The sequence below is a fragment of the Lissotriton helveticus genome, chromosome 6 (genome assembly GCF_964261635.1).
Source record: "Lissotriton helveticus chromosome 6, aLisHel1.1, whole genome shotgun sequence".
Taxonomy (NCBI): domain Eukaryota; kingdom Metazoa; phylum Chordata; class Amphibia; order Caudata; family Salamandridae; genus Lissotriton; species Lissotriton helveticus.
Genome location: NC_136067.1, coordinates 70,224,006 through 70,246,393, shown reverse-complemented (window position 1 = coordinate 70,246,393; position 22,388 = coordinate 70,224,006). Strand labels below are relative to the sequence as shown.

Below are 22,388 nucleotides of genomic sequence, written 5' to 3'. Positions count from 1 at the left end.
GGGCGCAGAATAAATCTGTTTGGTATTTGTCAACATACTTTTCATGCCTGTTTTGTTTACATTTTTAAAGTAAACGGATTCTGGATTGGTTACATTGAACCCTGAAAAGCATGGAAATTTGCTAGTAAAAGTTTTTGAGCTACCCTTTGGTGGCGTAGGACGATGTTCCCATTGGTTATACATTAATACATTTCTAGGATTTGTAGATTTGTGCAAGAAATGGTGACCATAATGATTATAACAATACATTTGTTCATAGTCTGATGAACCTTCTAAATATTCATGATTTGTAAATACTGCAGACATTTGTAGGTCTGACATATTATTAACAGTCCCGAAGTCCCAATCATCAGAAAAGGTACTAGATGAAACAAAGTCACTTAATGAAATCTTGAATAAGTGTGGAATCATCAACAGCTCCGACGGGCCAAAAATGTCATAATCCATTTTGTCCCAAGCTATACCACCAGGTATAGGAACGGCTGTGATGTTCACTGATGACCAGTCTTTGTTCATGATGGGATAACGTGTGGCTTGAGTAGTAAGTTGACGTTCTTACTTGCTGTGTCCATTTTGACATATCTTCCATTTAACAGCATTCCAAGAAGAGTCAAGTGGAAGAAAGATTACACCCAACACAATCCAAAGTTCAAAGTTCAATCCATGGTGAATTTAGATAAGTCTTTTCCAGGTGATTGAAAAAAGTCTGTTGCTTGTTTTTTTAAAGTTCTTTTCGCTGGCGTTGTTTCAGGTTCGCTGGGATCCTCAGAAAACGTTTCAAAGTTAATGAAATAGCCAGAGGCAGTTCTGTCAATTGTTGGGATTGCATCAGGATTCGTTGAAATCGCTGGAACCACAGGATCACTTGTTATGTTTGTGTAGACAGATACTACATCGTTGTAGACAGGTGTTTCTTGACGAACTGTTATTTGGGTCTCAAGAGGTACAAGTTCCATAGCTTTGTTGCTTAATCCTTCATTTCGCACTGCAGATTCTTCAAAGGTGATGAGTCTCTCAGTTTGAACCTCTTGGATAGTAGTTAGAGCAGGGCGTCTGCTACATTGACGGAGTCCACTTGGCCTACTGCTTATTATCGGACACATAATGTGCTTTGACCAGGTTGATAGATGCAAACATGTTCTCCTTTTTACCAGCAAGGGGAGGCAGTAATACAGTTCTTGATCCGTGAATTGCTAGGACAGGTACTGGTTGTCTGTAACAAGGCCCAAATTCCTTCTTTTCTGCGATCTTTTCTCTGACTATATCACCAAGCTTTGGGATCCAGACAGGCCTTGCTGGGACAGTTAGTTTTTCCTCATTGGTGGTTGGTTTCAGGAGCACGTTGCTTTGTTTAGTTCTTATTTCTTTTAAGTCCTGTAAAACAGCCAAACGATCTTTGATATCAAAATCTTTTTGGTTCACCACTGATGTCTGACAATCAAGGTCCGCAACCAGCATTCTTGTCCCAAAAAGGACCTCATATGGAGTGATACCCCCTAGAGAACTTCATGGCAAATTTAGACTACGTTGGACACTTATTAGATGTTTGACCCACCCGTCACCCAAACCTAATTCCCTTCGTGGTATAGATTGCTTTATGTCCCGTTTTTTTCTCTCCACTACCGAATTTCCCTCCGGATTGAATGGACTAGAGTACTGCAATGCAACGCCCAAATTGGCCATGGCCTCCTTGTAAGCTCGAGAGCTAAACGCAGGACCCTGGTCAGAATATAGTGTGCTGACTCCGTATGTGACGATAAAGATTCACAAATCTTTTATAACCGTTCGAGCGTCTGCCGAGTGCTGAGGCCACATCCAAATGAACCTGGTCTTAATATTTGTTGGGACGCATTTGTCCACAGAGACGTCTGCGTGTAGAGTCTAATGCTGTCTAACAAAGGTGTCTGTACTGGGCTGGCTATACTATAGTCCGGTATCTGGCGGCATTCTGTGCTGAGATCTCTATTACACTCTATGCAGTCAATGACAAACATATGAATGTGAGCATTCATTCCTGGCCACCAGCACGTCTTTTACAGTTAATATAGTTCTAGAGATCCCCTGATGTATCAGACCATCTCCCAAATGTGCTTCGTATATCAAAGCTACTCTGCGTTTCCTGTTTGGAATTAACCTATCCCCCACTCCAGGGATTCGAGCAACAGGAACGCTGTTTGCATCAATTATTTATGAGTATTTGAGTGGAAACATATTAGGTAACACTGCCCCGCTGCCTTTGCATGTAGCACTGACAGCCAGCATTATTTCACTGTCCATTTTCATTTTTGAACAAGTGATTGCAGCTACGGAAGCCGTTTGCACAGCTGCCTTCACGGCTTCGTCAGCCAATAAATTTCCTTCAACGTGAACACCATCACGTTGATAACTCAGCGTATGTATCACGTGAGTGTTTTGTAGTCCTTCTCGTAATTGAACTACTTATTCCCAAAGCGTTTCATGCTTGATCGTGCCGCCTTTTACATCTTTGAAACCATTTTGAAGCCAGTTTTGCTAGTATTCATTGTAAGATTGAACACAATAATATGAATTGCACACTATTAGTGCAGGGAATTCGCGATCAGTATTCTCAAGTGCCATCTTGAATGCTTGAAGTTCAGCTTTAGTGACCATTGGTCGGAATTTGCCATCGCGCCAACGACCTTTAACGGTCACGCACGCCGCACTATAGACTTGTTTACCCCCCGTAGCGGCTTGAGCTTTGATCCGTCAGTATAAATAATACATTCATACTGCTCTAGAGGCAGAATTTCAGTAGGCAGAGGACATTCTTGTTCGTATTGTAGAAATGCATGTGTTTTCAAATAAGGGTCAAACACGAATTCAACATCAGTTGCAGCAAGAGAATTAACCCATTGTATCCATCTTGGATGTAAAGTTTTAACATTTGGAATGCTCGCTTTCGGCACTGTCTCTAAGGCAGGTACATGTGTAGCGACCATAATGTGCTTACCCTGTGCGAGGGCTCTCTTTTGCTACAGCAGTTTGAACAGCTGTCAGAAATTTTCTGTAGAAGTGAATTTCATTTCTGCTTGTGTGTACAAATGTGATTTGTAAGCTATTGGTACTTTTTTCACCTTAGTTAAAAGTTAAGTACGTGAATCCGCATTGTTCTGGAATGATTCGGATCACTAAGTTGCGTACGTTTACGCGGGTTTGCAAATGTTTAGTTGCTAACATGTCCGTTTGCAATGAATGCAAAATTTCTGTGTGTTTGTGTCCAATTTACTGTTTTTAAAATCAGGTTTGATTAATTCGTAAAGAGGTTTAACCCTTTCTACGTAATTTAAAATGTATGTTCTTCCGAAGTTCAGGAAACGTAGAATCAACTACGTTTTTCAGCGTTTTAGGAGGTTGGAGCAGTGCACACTTCTCTAAAAAGTTGGCTGCTAGGCTTTTGCCTTCATTTGATCATTCATATAATAGGAAAAGGACGTTGAGGTGGGCAATTCTTGATTTCTTAAAATTGAATTTGTACCCTTCAGAGGCGAAGCCCAATATAATGGTGTTCACCCTGTTCAAGTGCCTATCCAAGTAATCTTCTATCAGATAGATGTCATCGACATATGACAATGCTTCGTCATCATACGTTTGTAGTAACTCGGTTACCCTTGCTGAGAATAACCCAGGACTATTCTTGAATCCCGGAGGGAGACAACAGAAGTGACGCTGTTTCCCCATAATTGAGAAAGCGGTCAAATACCTACTTTCTGGTGCAATGTTTTGACAGAAGAACCCATTTGAAATATGTAATGTGGTTTTATAATTTTTACGCACAATGTTATTCATTAAAGATGTACTGTGTGCATTTGGCACCGCAAATGATTTGCAGCAAGAATTTAGATGTTTAAATCCAATACTAGACAATATGTATTGTCTGGTTTGGAATCAAGAAACAAAGGATTGTTCATTGAGGTGCAAGTTTCAATCACCCCCTGGTATTCAAGTTGATCTAAGATCTCCCTAGCCTGTTTTTTTAGCTTCTTGCTTAACTGGATACTGCCTTTGTGCAGTTGGTTGATTTTTTTTTTTATTGGATTTTATGGTGAGGTGAATCCTCATCCCATCCTACATGATTTTTCTATAATGCTGGAGCCTGGGCAACTGCCCATTTCCTGACATAGGTATATTTAAAATGAATTGGAATATGATTAGAGAAGGCTGGCATAATGAGGTCTTCGCCATGTGGGCACTCCTTGACAAATTCTGGTGGCCAGCCTTGTTCAGCTAGAAGAATGTCATAACCCTTTGAAAGTCGCTCCCAAAAGAGTGCTCTCACTTTTCTTGGTATGTCTCCCTCCAACGGGAGTGTTACTTCATATAACTTATGTGGAGAAATAACCCTGGTATCTGCAGTTTCAACTTGGATAAATTCATTCAAGTCCACTGTCTCCAGAAGATCCTTCAAGTTCTGGCGAGCTATTGTGACTTCTGCTGCGCTGTCCAACATTGTCTGAGCCCATTCTCCGTTCTTGAGTTGTGTCCTCAAGATCCTGGGCATGTCTGATTTTTAGACCTGCTACCTTCTTTTTTGTAAATTTAGGTTTCTTGTTTTTCTGAACGTGTTGATCGTCTTTAGACTTCATGCGTTCTTCCTTGTTTTCTGACCGTCCTCTTCTTTTGGATTTCTGTGACGTAGTCTGAAAGGTACGAGAGGAACGTGTATTATTATCTTGATATCTATCAGGTTTTCTCAAATTATCCCTATTCCTGAGGTTATACCTCCTTTCAGAGGGCTCCTTTTGAGGAGACCTACCTCTGGAATGAGAACGCTTCTCTTTAGAAGTTTGTTTGCTATTTTCCCACTTCTTTTTAGAAGGAGTAGGAGTGTTTTTAGTAAAGACCTTTTCAGGACTTTCAGACAGTTGTGGGTTCACTGGTTTACCACCCAAACTGTCTCTGCCTAATTCTTCATAAGATTTTTCAATTATTCTGGCTAGTTCCTCTGGTTGCTCAGTTACATCAAATTCCCTTAACTACTGGCAGATCGCCACTAATTCTGCTTCACCTTTAATATTAGCTAATATTATTGCAGAGACCTGTTTGAAATCTTTCAGTAGTTTCATACCCACATTTAAAGCAGGCTCTGCCCCTTATTCATTTTGAATCTGTTTTAGGACGTCCGGTATTACCGCCATGGACGGAACACCGTGTGTTTTAGTGTAGATTGCAGCGAAGACTGTACCCCAAGTGGTGCAGTCTTCCAGATGAGGTGTGGTCCCCATTGGTAAACAGATTGTTAAAATTCTGTGTTTCTTCTGAGGGCTAGTATTATTAAATACGGCTTCGATTTGAGTAATTTTTTTAGCTATCCAGAATGGAATTTGTTCCCGTTTTGCAGGTAATTTACCAATGACTGAGTGTAGAGTCTGTAGTGTAATTTTTAGTGTATTCACCTGGTGAGAGGTATGTTGTGGAATAACTATTGCAGGTTGGAGTGGTCGAGTCCGCATGACCTATTGTCTATAAATTTTGATTAACTCTTTGAGTTGAGCTAGTAAGCTTACATCTGACATGTCATCAATGCCAGGATGTGGTATATAGCTGGCTATAACCGGCCATGTTGCTCCTGGTCTACCTAGTGGACAGAGCCTGGTAATGTGATTTAAATGTTTTAGGGCACCTTTAAACCAGAGCTCATGCTTCTGGTATGTGAGTGGAATGTCCGTATCCTCAAACGGAATATATTCCTCTGGTGGATCATCTTTGTAGAAGTGAAACACATGTGTTATTGGATTTGCTTCAGGGAAGACTCCATGAATAGAGTACCTTTATTTGGTGATATTCATGTGCCTCTATCACAAAAACTGCCCTACCACTTCTTGATGTTAGGCCATGTTTTATAAGTTTTATAGTGATGGCTTTCAATAAATTTAGAGGAATGCATATAGCATCCTCGTCGGTTTCTTGGAAACCTGTGAAGTTAAAAGCTGCATCGGCTTGGTCAGCCACAGCTCCACCGTCCTCGGTGTTGTTGCTGTTATTTGACATTGTTTAATGAAAATCTGCAGAGCAAGTTTCAAGGAAACAAAGATAAGGTGCACAATATTTTGGAACACTGTATCCTTCAACGTTGAACAAACCAAAAAGCTAATACATAGGATTTTTTTGTCCTACTCAACTATGGCGGATATTATCCTTTTGCCCACACCAGACGTCTATTGGAGTATTATGGAAAAAGGGGTCTCTGAGAAAAGCACGACTGAGTTACTCCAGTATCTAGCGTTAATTAGTGCCTTACCAAACCGTTTGGCGCCATGTAGTGTAGTTCTTCTGTTTCCAATAGGCTCTGCGCATTGGAATAATATACACTATAGATTTGACATAGGACTGAGGTCAGTATGTCTCTCTCGAGTATACTAAACTTAATTGTATGTGTGCCAGCTAGCTCAGAGGTCACTAGAAACTTTCTCGAATAAACAAGAAGGGATTCGTTTCTGACAACCGCATAAACATGACAACTTTGTTTCCCCAAGAATCGAAGCGTATCTCCAGAGTCGTGGAAACAATAGATAACTATTTTACTCAGTCAATCGTGCATGCTTCCTTTCTACAGAGTTGCATAAAAATAGAGACGGGCGTTTCAATAAAAGGGTTTATTGAACAATCTTCTTTTTCGTGCAAGAGAGGTGAACTGCTACAATCGTTAGAATGCGAAGTATAATGACTACAGCGTAAACAGTAATATAAAATAATACTGTAGTAGCATTGTCTGTTGCTATGACGTAAAAAATACATACATAAATAAAATAGGCTAAAATACTCCACTGGTGCTTCTAAAATACGCCTACCCCAATGTACCTAACCTAGGTCTAGTACGAGGGAAGAAGTAAGTGTTTGTCTTTAGCATAGGTTTAGATTTGCCAAGAATTGCCAAAGGTTTCTCTAGGTTCTAATAAGCTCCATACCTTAGAATGAGAGAGGTTGATATCTTTCACAGACTCAATTTCCCAACACCCCGCAAGGGGAGTCAGAAACACTGGAGCTGGATTCTCGGCAGGAGGATGACCGCTTCTGTTCATTGCGTCAGCTGGAGAGTTGGCTTCCTTCGGCACTTGCTGTAGCGAGCTGCATCAGGCAAGTAGGTAGTCGAACTGCACTGAACCACACCGTGCTTTGCCATAGCAAGTGAAGGTATATTTATACCTTGAAGGTGTTTAGGAATACCAGCTTTGACGTAAAGTCGGGCATATGAACGTCATGAATGATCCCCTTAGGAATAGATGTTCATGCATAATAGTGAGTTCTTGGAGAAATCAATATTCAAGCAAGGGGAAGTCCCTAACGGCTTAAGAGTCTGGTTTTCTAAGAAATCGCTGTGATGTAGATGTACGGATGGAAGTAGCCATGCCTGTATTTGGGCAGATGGGGCTATGCCTAAATAAGGACTGGATTTCTATGGCTATATAAGGGCAATGCGAATTGTACCTATATAAGGGCATGAATCAGGAAATTCATTCGGAATCTAAAATTGAACACAACACAACATCATCAAGGAGTTCTCCCAACCCACCAGCGAGTCCACCGACATCCTTCCCTCACAAGACCTCTGTGACAAACTCAGCACCTTTTTCCACCACAAAATCAAGAGCATCTACGACAACTTCAAAGACAACCAACACAATAAAACCTCACCAACCACCACCGACACCCTGAAGCCTGTGATCGACAACTGGACAGCCCTCACCACCGAAGACACACTTAAGACGATAAAGTCCATCCACTCTAGGGCCCCCACGGACCCCTGCACCCACCACATTTTCAACAGAGCCACTGACATCGCACCCATGCTTTGCCACACCATCAACTGCTCCCTGCCAACCTCTTCGTTCCCTGACGACTGGAAACATGCTGAGATCAACCCCCTCCTGAAGAAACCCTCGGCAGACCCCACTGACCTCCAAAACTACAGACTCATCTCCCTGCTCCCGTTCACAGCGAAAGTCATCAAGAAAGCCATCAACAGCCAACTCGCCACATTCATCGAATCGCACAACATCCTCGACTCCTGCCAATCCGGCTTAAGAAAAAAACACAGTACGGAAACCGCCTTCCTTGCCGCAACAGATGACATCTGTACCTTACTGGACAAAGGAGAAACAGCAGCCCTCATCCTCCTCGACCTCTCAGCGGCGTTCGACACAGTCTCTCACCGCACCCTAATACGCAGACTGTACGACGCAGGGTTTCAAGACAAGGCCCTCGACTGGATCCGCTCCTTAAACTCCGGCAGAACGCAGCAGATCAGACTCTTCAACGCCCCCCACACCCCTTCCTCTCAGACCCTACCACCTGCGGAGCCCCAGAGGGGTCCCCCCTCAGCCCTACGCTCTTCAGCGTCTACATGGCTCCGCTCGCCTCCATCGTCAAAACCTACGGACTCAACATTGTGTCCTACGCAGACGACACCTAACTCATCCTCTCTCTATCCAACGAACCCAACATCGCCAGGCACAACTTTCGAGAAGGCATGGAAGCTGTCGCCAAATGGATGAAAAACAGCTGCCTACAACTAAACACAAACAAAACGGAAGTACTCATCATGGGCCCAAACCCAGATGCCTGGAACGACACCTCCCCCACGGACCACGTATGCAACCTGGGAATCATCCTGGACTCAGAGCTCAAAATGGACCGCCAGATCAACACTGTCTCTTCCTCCTGCTTCCACACCCTCTGCCTCCTACATAAGACCTTCAAATGGATCCCCCTCGAACACAGAAAGACTGTCGCTCACGCCCTGGTCACCAGCAGGCTCGACTACGGCAATGCCCTGTAAGCCGTAATAAACAAAAACCTCACCCGCAAGCTACAGAACATCCAAAACGTCGCCGCAAGACTGGTCCTCAACCTGCCATGCCACTGCCAAATCTCCCTGCACCTGCGCACACTCCACTGGCTGCCCATCGAAGCTAGAGTCACCTTCAAGATGCTAACCTACGCTCACAAGGCTCTCCACGAAACCGGACCTGCATACCTGAACAGCCGACTCAAATTCCACGCACCCCAAAGGACCCTACCATCAGCCCAGCTCTCCTACGCCGTGGTCCCCCGCCCCCCCCCAGAAAAACCAGATTGGGAGGCCGCTCCTTCTCCTTCCGCGCGGCCAGTGCCTGGAACGACCCTCAGTTCCACCTCAGACAGATAACATCGCTCCCCAGCTTCGCAAGAAACCTCAAAACCTGGCTCTTCGACAGACTCACTTCTTGATGGACCTGTGACCCTCCCCAACCCCCAGCGCCTTGAGATCCTTACGGGTGAGTAGTCACGCTCAACAAACACCTGATTTGATTTGAATCTTAATGGATGTGGTCCTTTTGTAACAGTGATAATATTCATGAGCAGCTCAGGATGATATTTACTGAACAGAAGTAGCTCCCATCATAGAAAAGGTTGGCGATCTCAGAGCTAAACTGTAGGGCTAAGCTGAATAAGGTTAAAACATCAGAGTAATCGCTTTTTGCCCTTGTCGATGTTTGGAAGGGCAGGTAGGTAGTAGTGTTCCCTATGAGGGAAAGAACCGCACATCAATAGGACAACGTATCTGTAAATAACCGTATTGAGCGTGAATAATTATGTAGCTGTATTTGCAGCGGGGTGCTACGGTTGCCTCGTACACCTACTACCTGGAGGTGTTGTCAGCACTCTACAATATAACATGCATATTAATACACAAAAGAAAGAAGCTGATAGAGCACACCCATTACCAAGTATACCAATCCAAGAACAATATTGGACAAATACAAGAAAAAACAATAAATTCCTGAGCACATGTAAGTACTCAAATTCAACAAGTTACATATGAAACATTTGAATTAGTCCAGAAGCATCACCAGTTGATAAATCCTTTTCCTTATCGATTTCTAAAAGATTCCCAGCACACGATTTTAGCCGACACGTGTTTCGTCTGTACTCCGACTTTTTCAAGGCAATATGGGAATAATGAAACAAGGTAATCAAATGGAGCGCTGTCCAAATGGTGCATCCGGTGAAGTATTCCGAAGCCCAAAATGTTTTTTGGTTGCTTGGGGTTACATATATTAATTTAAAGAATTGGTTAGGTTTTAAAACAATAGTTGAGTTTATCATAACAATGTGGAAGGCATGAGATCAGGTCGTTTTACAGTGGAACGAGATTGGGCACAGACTATGATTTAGATTTGCCAAATTGACATTTTTGGGAAGATTATTCTCCCGCTCTAGGTGATTTCACTCAGCTAGTGTTAAAATTGCTCTTTAAAAATTAATTATTGGGAGTTGACGGGTTACTTAAATTCTTTCAGAACTTACAGAACCAAGTGATTTCGGGTTTTTAGCTAAAATCCAAACAGCAACATTTTTAAAACGGGGAGAGGATGTGGTGCAGCAGCCAGAGCTGTTGACTAGCGAGCTGGGGATCCGAGTCCGCGTCAGCTCAACATCCTGTGATTCTGAGCAAATCACTTAATCTCCCCATGGACAGTGCCTGAATGCCCAAGGGTGACAAGCCACGCTATATAAGTCTGCAAATTATTATAAAATATCTTCCAAACAGTGGTCGTGGACATCGCTGTGTGAATATAAACTTTTTAGAACTTCCGCATTTAAGAGAATGAAAATTCTTTGCCATGTAGGTTTTATATGCCTTCCGTTTTTATGCATAAACCTTTTCCTAGTGTATTAAATCAGTGCGTCAGATGCAATGTAAGTGTACCAGGTGATTGAGTGCATATCTTCTATTACTGTCAGGCTTCGATGATCTTCTGGGTTCAAATATTTCAGTATATAAGTCCAAGCCTCTTGAAAAGGGTCCTGCCAGACCAATACATGGCGTTATTTGGTCTCGAAAAAAAATTGGTCCTTCACAAAAATCAAGCACATTTTTATTGGGTTTCGCCTGCCGAAGGCTGCGCTCTGCGCAGCTTTTCGGCGCAGGTGAAATCCTTTGTTGACAATAAGGACTTCTGGAACGTCCCCCGGCTCTCATTGGCTAGCTCTATAAATGGAGGCTAGCCATTGAGTGCCGGATCTGTCCGTCAAGGCCGGACCAGATTCGGGGGCGTTCCTGAGATTTTTTCCCTGGGCGGAGTTACGTTTTTTCCCGTTCCCTCCCCTTTCACTGAAAGTGATTTCAGATGCGCTGTCCATTCCCGCCCCCTCCGTGTGCCTTTCCGTCCCCCCCTCGCTGTCCTGTGCACGTTTCCCGCCGTCCGTGTCCTCTCCCGCCCCCTCCCGCCGTCCATGTCCTCTCCCGCCCCCTCCCGCCGTCCGTGGCCTCTCCCGCCCCCTCCCGCCGTCCGTGTCCTCTCCCGCCCCCCCTCCCGCCTAAGCTGTTCCACGACGCGATCAGGTAAGCAGCATTTAATTTTTATTAGAAATGTGCTTTCAGTTTGTAAGTCTTCCTTTCCTTCCTTGTTGAATATTTCCATTGAAAGACAGCGGCGCTGGAACCCCAGCCGCCGAGTACTCGGAGTGCAGCCGGAGCGGGCCTCACAGGCTTCCGTCGGCGACTTGTGAAAATGCCGCTGATTGACAGGCCCTTTCAGATGCATTATCAGCCTGGCTTTTAACTCCACGAGAGCTGTGTTCACAAATTGATGCCTGCCCCTCTGGGGTTGGTGCAGCAACATTAAATTGTACTAAAATATTCATATGTGAGTGCATTTAGCTGAAAGGAATTGATGGGCTGTCCCCAGGAGGGTGAAAAGAAAGGCCGTGTGGCCCGGCGCTCCGCAGACACCCGAAGCAGGGTTTTAAGAGTGATTATACGGCGTGCATGATCAAAGCCCCTGGAAGGGTGCAATGGAGTGGGAATGTTTCTAGCCAAAGTTCGACCACCCCTCTCGTGGCATGGTGTGGAGGCCGGGGTGAGGTCCAAGTTTTAAATAGTGTCTTGAAAGTTGCACAGTTATATCTTTACATGGTAGCGCTCTGGTAAGAATGAGCAAACCTTTATTTATTTGTGGGTTTTTTGTGTGCACGCTGTAGAAAATGAGCTACATCAGTGAACTGTTGCCCTGTAGGTGCTTGGAGTCTGCGTTGTGTTGGTTGTAATGGGAACTCAGAGCTTCAGGTTCGTATGGATGTGTGATCTCCGCGGAGAACATGTGTTTGGGATTATACAATATCGGTTTTCTCAGAGTCCCCTGTCACCTTTGGTGAGCCCGGCTCACCTGTAGTAGGAAGACGTCTGTTCCATGCCAGGCTGCCATGAAAGGTTGCTCCTCGCCATCATCTGTGGTCCAGGTGTCACAACTGAGCCAGGTGCGTTGGATGAAGACACTAGAGACGGCATGGTTGTGGAGGCGCTACATACATGTTCTGTTCCTTCATTCATGCATTTAGCAGTCCCGTGTTCTCACCAGCTGACATTGCTGAAAACAATATGGGGCAGAGCGGAAGAGAGCTACACCAGGGAAGCCTGAGGTTCCCTGATCTGGTGTTAATCGAATATTGTTGGGAGTGAACTATGGGCTGTACGATTGTCCAAAGATGCGGCGGCGGGGGGGGTCTGGATTCTGAAATAAAGGACATAAGGATGCGGCTTATGGATAAATGCTGGTTCCATTTACCAGATGCAGAGCCATGCATGCGGTCATGTGCACATCACAGCACCACAGACATGAGGAAGGAAAACAATGAATGGTGTGCTGCGGGCTGGTTGTAAGCCCGCTGAATTGTAAACAATACAATACACTGCGCTGCGTAAGTGAGATTTAAAAAGGAAATAGGCTCTAAGAGAGCCCAGTTTTCTCTCTGTAATTTCTGCTTCTTGCTGTCCAACTAGTCTCTCCGCGGCAAACAGGAGGCTGTTGAGAGGATGATGGTGAGAGAACGGGCGAAGCGAGTGATATAATGTGGAGCAAAGGGAAAATTATGTGATCTCACCCCCTTTCTTTTACTTTGGTGAGTTTGAGTTCAGGGATGAGCACCTGCACTATGGGCCAAAGACAGCACGGCGAAGCAACCTTTAAACAAGCATTTACAATGCAACGGTTTCGCCTTTGGAAAAGTTTGAGCTATTGGCATTGTAAATGACAACATTTGTATTTATGTGTTGGTTTTGAAAACAGATAAATAAATGGCATTGTCCTTTACATTGCCAATAGCTCTAACTTTTCCAAAGGCGAAACCGTTGCATTGTAAATGCTTGTTTTTATTGCAGTCTCCATTGCATGGTTACTGATTTTGCAAAACTGGAAATCAGCAAGGTGTCCTTCGCTATGCCAATGGCAGACAAAAATGCAAAGGGTCAGAAATGTTGAATTATTATATGTAAAGAAAGGTAATTGGTTGCAGAAATTCAGACTGCTTTGGCACCTTTTTCTGATGAATGATGCGATTTGTAGCATAGATTCATTGAGTGACATTTTATCTGGAAATTTTTACTATAATATGAATTGCCTGTACTCCTTTTTAATTATATGAATGTGTATTTTAATCGGCTATATTTATATTATGTATAATATGACATAACCTTTACCATGCTCATGACGAGCGAACTGAGCTCGTCATGAGGCACGGTGCTCCGGTGCTCATGACGAGCTCAGCTCGCCATGAGCCGTGGAACGCTCAGGTGCAGGGAGAATTCCCCTGCTGTGCTGAGGGTTCCATGGGAGCAGGTGCACCTGTGACGAGCTCAGCTCGTCATGAGCACTGGAGCGCCGTGCCTCATGACGAGCTGAGCTATTCATGAGCATGTGGGCATGTGTGCGCCCCCTCCAGCACAGCGGGGGAATTACTCGACTATTGTGATCTTTTGATACTAACTTATTTAAAAAAATATTCAACTATAGACCATTGTTTTGTATTACGAAGAGCAACAAGGAGGTCAATCACAGTCATTGGTAGACTTTGTTGTTGTTTTGTCGACTTCCAGACTGCTTTTGACCGAGTTGCTTGAGCTACCCTTTGGGAGAAATTGCATAGGCGGTGTGTCCCACAGGATCTGCTGTTTACGCTGCAGCATCTGCACTACAATTAGATAAAGGTTGATATAAATAGATGAGGAATTCTATCAGATAAATATCCAGGTGAAGATGCACAGATGCGTCTAAGCTCGCCCTGCTCTTTAGTCTGTTAATTTCTGACTTCCCAACTGCATTGGCAAATACAAAATCTCCCTCAAAAAGAAGAGTTCCCCTGTTCATTGTATTATGTACGCCGATCACCTAGTTATAATGCATTATACCCTGATAGGCTTGCAATGGAAGTCCCATGCTTTGCATGCCTACTGTGAATTAAATGGACTTACTGTTAATGTGGGGAAATGACCAATGAAATTTACATGGTATCTAAAAATTGATCCTTTGTTAAATGTTAGTGAAATACAAGTACTTGGGACATATGTTTGCCAGTGCTCTAAACTGGTACAAACATAGCAAACTTGTAGTCTCATTTTTGGCAACTGTAAATGTCCTGAAAAGGTTTGCATCTTCTTTTTGGGGCTACTCTGCTGAGCCTTCTAGGAAGAACATTTCTGCCAAGAAAGCAGCAGCAGAGCTAATGACCTTTGATCAGGGTGTTGATTGAAAGTCTTTGTATGAAGACTCTGTTGGGCCGCCCCAAAAACTCAGGTTGGAACTGAATCTTGATTTATGGAACTTATTAGTCTGATCCCGAGAATTAAGGCTCCTTTTCAGTAGTTAACAGTGGTATAGCGAGGGAAAATCTCTTCTTCAATGCTGCAGGCTTTAAGAGCACATCTGATTAATTTTTCTGGCTTATTTGTAAATTCATTGGTAATCGAGAATTAACATTTTTGAGATTGATCAGATGCCCCTAAATAAGTAAAAAGATTATGATATGGAGTAATGGAATGCACTCCAGTTTGCACTGGCTTTAGATAGACTCTCACAGTCAATGGATCTCTCTGTCAGAAGTCTTGGTAGTGCTGAGACCTTTCCTTATGTGTTAAAGGTCTGAGACAAGCGAGTGAAGACTGCTGTTCTCCGATTCCGTATAGGAGTGCGCCCAGGCAGGAGAATCCCAGGTTTTAGAGGTAGAATTTCTGAAATTATTGGTATTGCTTTTGTGAATAAAAATTGAAATTATTACTTAAATTGTACTCTTTCTGAGGTTCTGGTCCAGTATTGGGGAAGTATTCTATCAGAACATAAAATGATGCACTTGTCACTTTCTGCTCAATGAGGCACTATGGTATCGTAATTGCAAAGTACATTGTGCCGGTCCAAGTGAGATCTTTTTAACAAATATTTGAGATCTTATTCATTGTTTAATAAAACTATTCTGTGCAGACTCTGTGGAACTATCAGGATGATGTACAGTATTGTAATTCATATACTCTGTGTTTAATGTTGACCATTCTATTCAATAGCGAGAATACCTAGTGTTATAACTGAGCCTGGATCCTTTCTGAGTGAGGGAAAAAAGGTTATTTGTGTAGGGTTGAGGAAATGTGGCATCAGCGCATAAAATAATGCACAAGTTGCCTTCTGTTCAACAAAACACTTTGATATTCTAAATGCAAAGTGCACCTTGTTGATGCAGGCAGCCTTTTTAATAAGTAGTTTATATCTTATTCAGTGTTTTATTAGAAGCATTATGAGTATATACTGTAGAACTATTGGAATTATATGTAATTTGTATACTTTGGTCCGAATCTTGACTGAACTATGAGTCTGGATCTCTTTGCTTTTTAAGATGCGAGGATGTTTCTCTTGGACTTTGGGTGTAATTTGCTCAAGCACATGATACATTTATTAGCACATGTACATTTGAATTGTTTTAACCAATATTGTTTTGTATTTCTATAAGAATTTATTCTTGCAATTAAGGTATTACAATACTCCCATCTTAAAATACTGCTGTTCTCATAATTTAATCCTTGTTCTTGCCATTCATTTCTTCGGTGCGTAGCCATACTATGGAATTGGTCTGCTATATGAGTATTTGTCAATCTCAAATTGTACACTCCTCCCTACTACATTTCTGCTCTAGCCTTATCTGCTGTGAGCCATACCATCCGGCTACAAAATCCCAATTGTAACCACTATGTAACTGTTCTTCTATTTGGTATGCATGAGAGAGTCCGTTTTGTTAATTTATGAGAAGTAAATAAGAGGTTTGTGTTTATTCCTGACCAGGGCAGCGTTACCTAACTTTTATCCAGTCTGCATGGTGTTTGTACATCGGAGAATCATGGTGCAAGAATCTGCAGCCTACCTCCTCCATGTGTACCTAGCCAGACAGCTCGTGGGTATGCCGGGTTACGCATTTCTGTATCTTGTCCTACTGTAGAACTGCATCATTGTCAAGATGGATGTTTTACATTTACACTGGACAGTCAAGGGTGTTGTCTCTTGTGGACACTAATGCAAGTGGCTGCAGTTTTTTACCCAGAACGTCACTCTTTTCTGAGAATCTCCAAACTCTTAACGTTGTCTTTTCACTCCAGGTCACCATCGGTCGTGGACTGGGACTTAGCTACCAACTGGTATCAAACAAATGCCCCCTCATGATCTCTCGGACCCACTGTTTCTTACGGCAAAATGAAGAGGGCCACTGGACTATCATAGACAACAAGGTACGCCCAATTCCTTTTTTTGTTGTTGATAATTTGCAGTAGTCTCATTCACTGTATTCAATGCATATGTATTTTCATTTTCATCCGTGTGCGCAGTGATGTATATTTGTGGAAGACTTGGATGTTCTGGTGTGAGTCACATGCAGGCCTTTTTGAACACAATGGATGGGGGTTGCTGCCACTGGTGGTACAGTGGTGAATGTTAATAAGTAAAAATGTAGCTCCAAAGGACTAAATGATGTATGCAAAAAATGGCACTCTTTTCAAATTGGGCATTTATGCAGGTATGTCTTGTTGCATTACCTCTGGTGTTGAAAATATTACTTCTATAGTGGTCAGCGGTGTCCTCTGCGAGGTATGGATCTGTTTAAGAATTCCAAGTTCAGCACATGTCAGGCTGATGGTGCTTCCGGTCACGGGTTCTGTGTAGTTGTGTGCGGATCTAGGTAGGTGTGCTCCAGATTATGGAAATGGGCCAGTAAGATGCAGAATAGCAAGGTTGATGTCAGTTACAGAATGTGTTTCTGGCTGTAAGGCGAGGCATTTATGCTACACAATGGATATTTGTGAGCAGGGTGGGCATCCATCTGCTTTAGAATTCTGATTTGGTGGTTAGCAGGGATGGCGGCCAGTGCACAATCTTTTGCAGCATGCAACCCTTTTAGATTTCAAAAAATGCCTCTCCCATTACCCCTCTCGCAGGAGCTCCTGCTTGTCTGCTTCACTGTGAGGACGACTCATGTCCTTGGGAAGGATACTCTAACTTGCCTTGTGTTTTCCTAATGTGTATTGCTTTAAAGTTGCTGTGAAGATGGCCTTTCGTATGAGCAGAGCTGAAATCATGGTAGTTTATTTTGTTATTTTCTTTCTAACCGTGCTGGTGTTCCAAAGAAAAATGGATTTCTTACAGGAAAAGGTCTTACCATTGTAAGTATGTTAAATCTTAAGGCTGTCACTCTCCTCGGCTGGGTTAAGCTAATCAGGACTTGGTCTGGCAATAGGCTGCATGTGATGCTGGCTATGGTGCCCCTTGATGGAGTGCACAGCAGCTTCGCCGTCGTTTTGCTGTGGAGATTTTGTACATATGAAACCAAGAAGGAGGAGAGTTGGAAGCTGTACACTGAAGGGGGATGGGAGCACACTGCTTAACCTCCTAGCACAGTTTGCCCCTTAGCATCCTGGTAAATGCAGTTCAGTTTAAGTGATTACTTTAATTTTTGTTTCTGGATATTATCCTTCATCAGAGATGGACACGAAATTCATCTGAGAGGATTGTTGCCGCTTTCTCAGCAACCACAGATTAATTTAGTTTTCCAGAAACACGTGTCTACAGATTAACAGCACTAACCTGCACCAACTTTGGTGAAACACGTCAACAAAAATTCAAATAAGCATTCCAGCTGAACTGCATTTACCAGGATGCTAAGGGGCGAACTGTGCTGGGAGGTTAAGCAGTGTGCTCTCATCCCCCTTCCGAAGCTGTACATTGTCAGTGTTGCGAGGAATGCCTCAATATGGCTGTGCAGCCAGCGTTTCGGACAGGGAGAGGTCCTACCCATTGTTGATCCTTGCAGTTCACCATGTGCAACACTATGCATGTTGAAATGTATGCCTAGCCGCATTCCTTATGCCCTGTGCACCATCCCTTCAGCATCCGGATTTACTCTTCCTCTACGATGAGTATGAGGTGTGTATATTTTCGACTTTCTTCAGCCAAACAGTTAGCATTACGAACACTTTGCTGAAAAATATAGGAGCGAGATTTGCATTATCTGGGCCAATCAGACTTGTTTACTGAAGATGTATCTGTCAAGGCACTAAATGTTCACTCCTCGTGCTGTAAAAACTACCTCCCCTAACCCGGTCCTTGTTTTGAGCTGTAGCAGACCTTAACTATGAAAACTGCTTAAAGTTGTAGGCTCTGGTGGCAGGCTATCTGATGTCACACGTTACATTAGATTATCATTGGCTTCCAATGTAAGAAGAAGCCTTACTTTACTGACCAGCATTGGCGATGCCATTGGGTCTGGCTTTAAAAGACTGTTGTATGGTAGTATAAGTATTAAAAGTAGTTAGTGAGGCAATGAATATGTATTTGTGTAGAAGCCAAGAACTGTAGGATAATATTGGTGTAGGTTAAAAGGTCAGGTGCCAGTTGAACTGTCAAGCCAGACCTAAAAATCCATATAGGTTAATGATTGCTCTCCTCTAATCTGTGTGGCTGCTAAAGAAAACACCATAAATGATATAGTTATCTAACACAATCAGTGCACAAGTCGGGGGTACACACTGGTTGACGCGTCTACCCCCTATTTTCACAGGGAAGACAACGTCCACCATACAAAGAAGTTGGACCCTGCTAAAATATGCTGAACTTGTTCCGGTGTAATTTTCAGACATGGGGACACGTTCAGCAGCGCCTGTATGTTGTCTGCGTTCCATTCCCATCAGCCACATGCAGGAAAGGAGAGGGCTTTTTTTATTTTCACCGCCAACTGGACCAAAAATAAAGGCCGAAATTAAGGGGATAACAGGCTCCACTATGATCGTGGATGGGCGTGGAATGGAGCTTCACACCTAGATACAAATGCACTGGAGGCGAAACAAAGGCACACACCTTGTTATCATTTCACAGGTACTTAAGAGGCATGCTTTTTATTACTTTGTTCAGTCCCTTTATATGAGACATATGCGTGCACTGTAAGAATGTCAAATGTGGTGGTCTGTCCCATTATTTACACAAATAGCAATCAAAGCACCACTATTGTATTTATTTTATAGTACTACTTACTCCAATGTAGGATGTAAGTGCCTAAAATAACATACATATTATACATTGATCAGTCATTAAGTGTGTAAATCAATGTACAACATGTGTTGCATAAGACAGGTTTACAAGGTGTAGGAGTCGCATGTCCTTCATAGCTCACTGTGCTACATTAGAAGGATTACAAATTTTGAACTGCAAGTAACTAAAGGATCTCTATGTTAAAAACAATAGCCCACTTACTTATCTACGTAAAATAAAAATCTGTCATCTGCATGTTACATGATGTGCTTGGCAGGAGACGCAGTAACCTTCTGTACTACTATGATTCCAATCTTGGACTGGACAAAACCTATCTCTCCAGCAAAACCTTTAACCGCCAGAGATATCTTTCAATAATTATTATTCCCTGAGATTTACTGGACCAACAAAGCCATAACTCCATAAGATAGTTTAAAATGCAGACTTTGTAACCAATTAAGCAGAAGCGATCCTCTGCCATGTTTCTCCATGATGGCAATTTCTTTGTGAAAGAGTTCAAAAAAAGAAATGTAGATTAGTTGAGGACCAATTTTGTATCTGGGTTGCGCCACTTTTTTAGCACAACCCAAGATGCAAAATCTAATTGTTAAATCTTGTAATGCGCTTAAATGTACTCATGATAGACATGCCTAACAAGTGAGGTCCTAATATCTGATGTCACTTCCAATGATGGCACATGCACACTCCATGATGTCACTTTCATACTGCCTAACTTGGCTAGTCCCCGTTTCCTTTTAAGACTTGTGCCCTGGACACAATTTAATAGCATGTGCAGGCCCTTAACAGTTCAGGCTTCGGCAGCTGGATAAGTGAACCCAGTGATCACAGGTGTATGGAGAAAAAGCACTTTTTTGTGGGACTACACAACTTCTGCCTAATCAAAACATACTCCGGGCTCCCAACATGTGAGCGGACCCTAAAAGCCCCTCCTGGTGTTCTCACATAATTGCCCAGTGACAGCTACAGTGTCAGGCTAGACCATAAAAACATTTAGGGGTTTTAGTTATCTATGCCTTAAGACATGAATTATTAAAGTAATTGTTTTATTAATTTTTTATTATTTTCTTCTAGAGTCTTAATGGTGTGTATCTGAACAAGGAGCGATTGGAATCTTCCAAAGCGTACCAGATATGTGAGGGAGATCAGATCCAGCTGGGCGTGCCCTTGGAAGAAGGTGAGAGAGCAGAATATGAGTATGAATTGATCCACGAAGAGCGAGGAAAATTGGAGCCCTTTTTGACTGAGCAGCTGAAAGGCAAAAGTAAGTGCCACAGAACTAAGCGTAAATTTAGTGCCCAGGAACTTGACGCCTCAGGAGCTGAGGGCTCCTCCAATTCCAAATCAAAAGCACTGCGTGTCTCTTGGGATGGCGAACAAAGTATCCCTTCACAGAGAACTGAACTGGCTAAACAGCCCACAGAGACTATGGGATCAAAGCTGGCTGTGCCAGGGCCTAGTATATTTGAAGCAACCCAAGAAGACTGTGGTGCCCAGGAGAGAGACGTTTTATTTGGCACCCAGAATTTTGAGACCGGGCCACTCTTTGGCACGCAGGCTGGTTTGCAAACTGCTCCTCATGACAGTAGACTGCAATCCTCTATCTCCACACCCTCGCACCGCACAGTACAGCTGAGCAAGGTGCGTGAGACTATGCAGGAGATCAGGAAATTAAAGTTAAGGGTACTGGAGAAACAAACAGCAGTTCTGAACGTGAAGCAGCAGAACAAGAAGCGCGCCCCAAATGAATTCCTGGAAATGGAGCGCGAGTTGCAGGAGCTTCAAGATCAACTCCGGAATGAGCAGGAGCAGCAGTTGCAGAGGATGAAGCAGCTGGAGAAGACCTTCTTTGAGGAGGAGAAGCAAATGGAGGTAAATCGTCTAAACATAAACTCATGAGAGGTAAAAGTAAAAATGGTATTGGACCAATTGGTTTCGGATAAAGTGCAGTATCTAATTTTGAGCCAGCCTTGATTACCATGTTCAGTGGTTAGATAATGTATTTGCACATACTTTTTATTGTCTGCTTTTTGAGTGACACGTCATAGAAGAAGTTAAGTAGAATTGTTTTATTTTATTAAACATAAGAATTGACATTGGCTTTGAAATTTATGATAGGTGAAAAATCTCCCTGGAAATAAAAATACAATTAAAAACCTAGTACAAATAACATAACAAAAACCATTTCCTGCTTATTGTCAAAGAAACCCCATTAAAAAGAGGTATGAATTAAAAGTATTTCGATTTGGAGCACTTGTTAAATCTATTATTCTTAATCCTTATCTGATTATTATGTTTTTCTCTTTTGGGGTGCGGGGTCAGTTATATTGTGACATTGATCTTTGAAAACTATTTGGCTTGGTAGCAACAGTCTGTGTTTCAACAGATAGTAAGATTAGGTAATTACCCCTGAATTAGAGATCATATTGTACTTAAGAAATCTAGTGTAATAGATGTAGGAAGTTACAATTCGGGAGGCCTATCATTTGGCCAACACTTCAGATTAAGTGGGGGCTGGTTGCATTCTAGGGTAACCTATTGCATGTTCAAAGATGGTCTACATTTAGTAGTTGACCTTGAATGATGGGTGAGGTAAGAAAATGTTGTAAAACGTAATGTGAGCTCAAGAATGTTGTATGATTTTTGGCTCCTTCCTAAAGTTGACTTCTGATTTTTCAAAAAAACAAATTTGAGTTCTGGGCAAATGCTATCGGAGAAGCTGACAGAACCAGTGGTAAGACAAGGTGCGCGGATAGTGGATGCCGCTGTGGAGTATAGTGAGTTTAATAAGCAGGTACAGCCACTCTTAGTCACAAGATCAGTGCTGGAAACCAGCAGCCTAGCTAGTAACAAATACCTGAACCTTCTAATCCCTCTCCCCCACACTCCACCCACTCCCCAAAAGTACGCATGCATGGGCATACTAGCCTCTGCTCGTTAACAAAACATGGGACAGCCTTGTAAAAAAGGAAATAGACTGTGTAAGACAATCAGACATGTTTGAAGGTGAGAACATATAAATGTTCAATAACTGGCTTA

At 42.8% G+C, this 22,388-nt stretch overlaps 1 protein-coding gene across 2 annotated transcripts in view; it reads left to right on the top strand.

Moving 5' to 3' along the window:
* Positions 1-22,388, top strand: part of RNF8 (ring finger protein 8) — a 181,466-nt gene that overhangs the window by 19,329 nt on the left and 139,749 nt on the right. For both annotated transcript variants that reach the window (XM_078647374.1, XM_078647375.1), the window contains exons 2-3: positions 16,415-16,543; positions 20,424-21,221. In XM_078647374.1, coding sequence (XP_078503500.1) covers positions 16,415-16,543; positions 20,424-21,221 — 927 coding nt within the window. The remainder of the gene's footprint in view (positions 1-16,414; positions 16,544-20,423; positions 21,222-22,388) is intronic.